General features: G+C 35.4%; 1 protein-coding gene across 1 annotated transcript; it reads right to left on the bottom strand.

Moving 5' to 3' along the window:
- Nucleotides 1-220: 220 nt before the first annotated feature.
- Nucleotides 221-5983, bottom strand: LOC135134002 (sialin-like). The gene is made up of 6 exons (XM_064062568.1): nucleotides 5903-5983; nucleotides 5672-5862; nucleotides 5084-5627; nucleotides 4725-5027; nucleotides 484-722; nucleotides 221-433 (listed from the first exon to the last, which is right to left on the bottom strand). Exons 1-6 carry the CDS (start codon nucleotides 5943-5945, stop codon nucleotides 221-223), a joined length of 1533 nt encoding a protein of 510 aa, XP_063918638.1. The 5' UTR covers nucleotides 5946-5983.
- Nucleotides 5984-6364: the final 381 nt, after the last annotated feature.

Here is a 6364-nt window from a genome sequence, read left to right on the forward strand (position 1 = left end):
TTCTTCTAATAACTATGGCATCCAATTTAGTTGCCTTCAGAAACTATGCTGAATCATGTTTGAGGAAAGAGCAAATTTTAAAAAATATTTTGCTTTATTGCTTGCATATAGCATCACAGTAATCGTCTCCTGGTAATAACCAGGTGTCGCTTTTGTAAATGAACATAAAACTCAGTGCCATGTCAAACAAAGATTTTATTATAATTTTCTACATAAAATTTTATCTAATTTCTTCATTGACACGGCTGACACGGCTGCCATGGCTGACAAAGCTGCCACGTGATATAGTCGACATTTCTCTGCGCCTCTTTTTCTCTGGCGGTACGTTCCATGACTTCAGATAAGTTTTCCCAAAAATTGCGAAAATCAAAGTCGTTACAAAACCTCCTAGCAACATTTCATAAAATAGTATTCTGTACTCCGCGCGACTCCTCTGTAAGTTTACATTTCTTCGTTAAGACTAAATAAGAATTTATCACTTACTTTCTTTGTTTGACCAGTCACAAATATTTCGAAAATTATTGAAATAAGGTTGCCAATAAAATTCGAAATCCCTGTTATGAATCCAGCATAATTAGGTGAGAGATCTAACGGTATTAGTCTTATTCCAGACATAGTACATCCTTCTAAGGCCAAGGCGAGGACGAGCAAAATTTCTGCTACAACTCTGTCACATCGTGCAAAGCCAGCCGCTAAGAAGTAAATGGGGCATCCGAGGACACCTATACAATAGATAGAATGTACGGATTAAAAACTTCATGCAACAGAAAGCTACAGTCGAACGACGGAATCAGTACGGTTGAAAGTAGCGACAGGTTGGTTACCGCGTTTGTCACCTTTCGGGAGGTGCAAGTTCTTTTACGTTCTAGAACGAAAAAGTCTGACGTTCTAGAACGAACAAGTGTTTCGCGGTGATGTGACAAAAAAGAATCACTTTCCCCACTAAAAATTTGACGAAAATGTCAACATTTGTTGACAGTTTTCGAAAAAGAGTATATTCGTTTGAAACATACTTAATTCTAGCTTTATAACGTAAATTCTTTTTCGTATCTTTTCAATTCGATTAATATGGATAGAGCAATATGGCGACCAGATCACACCGCAATAATCTAAAATAGATCTAACTAGTGACAAGTATGGAATATTGATGACTCGCACAGAAGTGAAAGTAGAAGTCATTTTTTGAGTCAAGCCAAGTGTTCTGTAGGTGATGATGATGATGATGTCTAAATCCAATTCAAGAATTCATCATGGGCACTTAAAGTATTTACATTTTCTAATATTACATTGTCAAAATAGTAACACGGCTCATTTTCTAAATCTATTCGTTTCAAAGAGAACTGCGTACATTAAACTTAAATTTAAATCCGTACTTTTGGCAATGCTCCTAACACATAAATTACAAAGATTAATTGTAAATTAGCGACGCTAGTCCTATTAAATCTTTCATAAAACAGTTTCAAATCATCGATATAACATAAAAATTTTACAGTCATATATTCACAGTTGTCGTTCATATACAAAATAAAAAGTAGTGGGTCCATTTGGGAGCCTTGCGGTACACCTGGACTAACTACAAATTTTGTAGACAAACAACTGTCTGTTTTTATGATTTGGTTTCGTTTAGATAATAATGAAGAAAATATAACAATATAATCGTGGAAAGTGAGGAGTGATAATCACTTCGGATAATTCAGTTCACTTTCCACTATTATTTTGTCCGCAACAAATCTATCGTGAGTGAAAAGCTTTATTAAAATCCGTGTAAACAACATCAACTACAAAACCTTTTTCTAAAGAAAAAATTAAATATTTGGTGAAATAAAAAAAAAATAGTTACTGTGAATCTTAAAGAAACAAAAGTTTTGTAATAAAAGTACCAAAATTATACAACTCGAAAAAAAATAAATTTTGGCCTTGAGGTGTGTTGTGTTTTCAAAAGTGCGTTCAAGCGGTGAACTCCAAGAATGGAAAATTGACTTTAAATCAAAATGCAAAATATGGAGGAGACATAGTTTGTTTCACCTTCTCGGGAAGGGGAAAATATTTCCCCAGCTTCCAGAAACCAAATATTACAAATCGATACAATTCGTTGAATATCACAAATTTACCCTCAAAAAAAAGAAAAATCTTAATTAAAGTAAATAACTAATGGTAATAGCAAAGTTATTATGATGATGTGGCGGCAGATTTAAATACAAACTAAAACAAAGATTTAAGTCCAGGCCATTTCCATTCCTCGGTGTAAATTTTGGAAAATTGCTGGCTGTAAGGTCTTTTTTTCGGACTTTAGAGCAAAAAATAGGGAAAAACTTAACTGGGCTTAAAACGTTATCAAATTCTTTTACATAAGTCTTAAAGAACTTAAACGTAATGATACGTAAAAATGTAACTTTGTTTTTTTCTTTAATAATTCAGAGTTATCCCCTCTATAAATAAATAATAATAATCACTAAACTCAAATCTCGCCTTTATCAAACGCATTGAACTAAAAACCCAAGCAGCAGAGCATAATAACCAAGGTTACTTTTTATCAAGTTAACAGATAAAAATGTCCTGGACTTTATATCGGGAGTTCAAGTTATAGATCATAGTTATTGGATCGATGTCTCCGACCAAGGCGATCGAGCTTTCTGCATTATATTGAGTTTCGAGATTCGCGAGCTGCAGCACACAGCACATCTCGGAACACGATCTGTTATATTCTGACAGCAACTTCACGACCTTCGAGTGGTGCCGGGACGGGAGAACTGTTTACCCCACGTTGGCGTAGATACTCGTACTCTAATAGAAGTTAGAAAGATAACTATACAACTTGAACTCCCCCTACTAGCGATGTTGCAATTGACTTCAAATCGTTCATTTTATTATCTTTTATCAGCAAGATCTTTAAACAACCCAGAATTTATACGATGTTAAATTGCACGTGAACTCAAGTTATCGATTAATTCAAAATGTGTTCATCAAGATCACAACGTAGACCGAATTTTTACAACACAAAAAACAAAGCACGATGTAATTAACATAGCAGGCACGAATTAAATACGATCAAAATCAACATAAGTTGGTCCAGGAAATGCTTCGCTCTGGAGAAGCGTGCTTCGAGAAGTATAAATGTTCAAATTCAGACTGTAAGAAAATAACACATAAATGCAATACAAAATAAACACAAAATACCCCTCTCAGTACTGCTTCACCTTCTAAACTACCTAAAACACCAACCTGAATATGCTAAACATGGATTGTCCACGTTATTGGAATAATTTTGATTTTTACTTCCCGAGCGTAAGCTAAGGAAGTATACCTTAGTAATCGAGTCCATCGGACGAAGTGCCACATTTATGTTTTCTCGATGTTTCATGACCCCTACACTACGAAAAAGTAGTCTCCCGTTTCCGTGTGTCTGTTTGTCTGGTGTCTGTCTCCATTTTTATTAGACAAGTAATCTCCGAAACTGCTGGACCGATTATTGTCAAATTTTGTATCTATATTAGAAATATCATGTAGATAGTTAAATACTACCTAAAATTTGGATAATCGTCCTCACCAACAATTTGATGACGTCATTTCATTGAATTGTATTTTAAAATAATTTTAATGTTATATAAAAATATACTCCTATATTTGTAGTGTACGAAACCGCTTTCAGTTTTTTGCTAAATGTTCAAATTTTCGCAAAAATAATTCCAAGGTTCAATACGCGTATATTACCAACACCGAACAGGAGTCTGCGTGGGGTAGATGCAAGTTGAGACCTCGGAGACGGTCAGCGAATCCTTGCGACATTGTGGTAATGGTTCGATGCCGTTTACTTTTTTTTCTTGCATTGATAATATGTTGCGACTACTTTTCTTTTGTACTGTGACTAGTATTATCCATGTTGATGATTTCATTACCAATTTCTTATTGGTCAAATTAAGAACGAGTCACCCCATTTGCTCGAAAATTGCTGTTAATTAATTCAAATCAAACTATTTTCTACGTGACATTCTTTCGATGTATTAAGATAAATAAACACTCGATAATGCTGGATATGCTTAACTGTACTTTAGGAGCGAGGGAAGTTCTGTTGAAACAACTTTCGACCAATTTTTTCAGATGCGGTTTGGTGCCGTTGTTGTTTTTCTCGGCGCGAAATTTATTAGCCAGAAGAGTATGTAACATTTGCAAAGCAAGTCTCAGTAGATACAGGCCCATAATTAAAAAAAAAACTTTTTATGTATAGTTTTGGAAATTTCATTCTACCCTCTAAAATTTTATTGACAATAACGAGACGGACAGTAGCACAATAGTAAGACAGCTTAAAGTTGTCGCGTGCCGGTAATCCTCAGATGTTAGAAAGCACAATAATCTAGGTCCGCATAGGGACCATCATTACTCACGAAGGAAAATGACCATAATTTTATGAGTACAACTGCTAAATGTTCTCCTACAATTTCGGGTGAACTGGTGTGAGCCGTAAATATTTCTTACCATTTTACAACTATCAGTCTCGTTATTGTCAATAAAATTTTATAGGGTAGAATGAAATTTCGAAAACTATAACAAATGCGTTTTTTCAAATAAATATCTGGAAAAAATCTATTTGAGGGCAAAAATTTAATGACATAAAACAAGCAAAATCAAAACTTCGACACCCGATTTTACAAAAGTTGGTCTCTATATTATTAAAAACATATACAGTCAAAGATACAGTCATTAAATATAGCATTAAAATTTGTTACCTATATTTGTGAATGTCTTGCGTAGGGTCATTATATTGATTAGTTCCTTATTAAAGGCCCAATCCGAGAAACATGCGCATATCACTGCCGAAATGGTCATTCCAATGGAAGGAAGTGCTGCCAATATATCATCTCTTCCTAATTGATCATGAAAAATATTCTGCCGATATTGTTTCACCTCCGTTAAGGAAAGATTCAAAATCAAAATATGGCCTACCATGCCGATGATAAAAATCCAGACATCCAGTGTCTTCAATATACGCATTACTGGGACAGTTTTTTTGTCGTGGTGTACAAGGTGCCCTAGTTAAAAAAGACAAATTTTATTCGAAATGTTTTACACATGGTACGATTCTTACTCATTTGTCTAGCCAAGTAAAATTTTTCCTTGAAAGTAATTAACCGAGAATGATCTGGAGTCGAAGCAGCAACAAGAAGCCAGATTACACCCAAGACTAGACCTAAAGATCCATAAATGTAGAAAGGAACAGTCCAGTCATTTGTTCTAACAATTAGAACTGTTGTTACAAAATTGTGCACCGTTGAGCCTATCGTATGCCCAAGTGTTGCTATGGTGACCAGCCTCGCCCTTTCCCCCAACGGCGCCCAGTGGGAGGAGATAGAGATGCAAGCAGGAATATCTAATCCTTCGACAAAAGCCGCAATTCCTTTGACTATCCCAATCACCCACAAATTACCATTTGTGGCAAAAACTAATGCAGGCTGCACTAGAGTTACCAAGGAACAAACTATTATAGAACAAGTGACAATATGTTTTCCGCCGTATCTGTCGGACATGTATCCCCCTATAGGTTGTGTAATAATTTGAGAATAATACGAAAAAATGGCCACTTTGTTGAAGTCTGCGGGCTGCCAGTTATATGGTATTGGTCCTCGTTTGTCCTGAAAGACAGTTTTAGATCTTGGAAAACATATTACTTCAGTACCTGGTATATATACATATCCCCTTCTGGAAGCGGACACTCTGGAGTTTCATTGGAGGCGTTTTTAATGTTGTGCAAACGACTCTGTAGTAGTAACTTCATAGCAGTTGGAAAAAGGTACCGACTAGCGTATTTTATAATCTGTATTAGGCAGATACAAACACAGATCGCCACGCGGTGACGAATAAAAAACTCTACATTAGGGTAAGTAGACAACGTCCATTTGGTACTTACTTTTTTTTAAATTACTGATAGTTTGTCTGGAACTTTGTTTCATTTTTGTAAATTGATCTGTCAAAAAATATAGTCTGTCAAGTAGACATCGATTTTGTTTCCAGCGAAATAGTTATATCGCTTGTAACTTGTACTGTAACTTGTAATTATCTCATGATGTTATAATGTAGAAATAGTTATTTTCCTAACAAGTACGGGAAGTCAACGATTCCGAAAAGAGTGCAGGTGTTACCGCAACGAGCGTAGCACGAGTTTCGGAAACTCACTTTCCGCGCCGTTAGGAACAACGTTTTTGCTAACGGCATTTTTCAGGTCTTTCAGCGATTAAGATTTTCGTCAGGATATTTATAAATTGCAGCACATTCGAAAATCTATCGTCTGACCGTTGAGTAGTCAAGATATTGCGAACGCAATTGTTTAAACACGAACAAGTTTTTCGCAAGATATTTGTCAATAATACCT

The sequence above is a fragment of the Zophobas morio genome, unplaced genomic scaffold, assembly GCF_036711695.1.
Source record: "Zophobas morio isolate AGI-343-1 ecotype UQ-CSIRO unplaced genomic scaffold, CSIRO_AGI_Zmor_V1 ptg000023l, whole genome shotgun sequence".
In the NCBI taxonomy this organism is placed as follows: Eukaryota; Metazoa; Arthropoda; class Insecta; order Coleoptera; family Tenebrionidae; genus Zophobas; species Zophobas morio.

What these genes read in the sequence shown, in the direction of transcription:
- LOC135134002 (XM_064062568.1), bottom strand. Translation starts at nt 5,945, where the DNA reads ATGAAACAAAGTTCCAGACAAACTATCAGTAATTTAAAAAAAA. An exon ending in CAAGACATTCACAAATATAG is followed by an intron (nt 723 to 4,724) that starts GTAACAAATTTT and finishes TCTATTGTATAG; the next exon opens with GTGTCCTCGGATGCCCCATT. An exon ending in TGACTGGTCAAACAAAGAAA is followed by an intron (nt 434 to 483) that starts GTAAGTGATAAA and finishes GTAAACTTACAG; the next exon opens with AGGAGTCGCGCGGAGTACAG.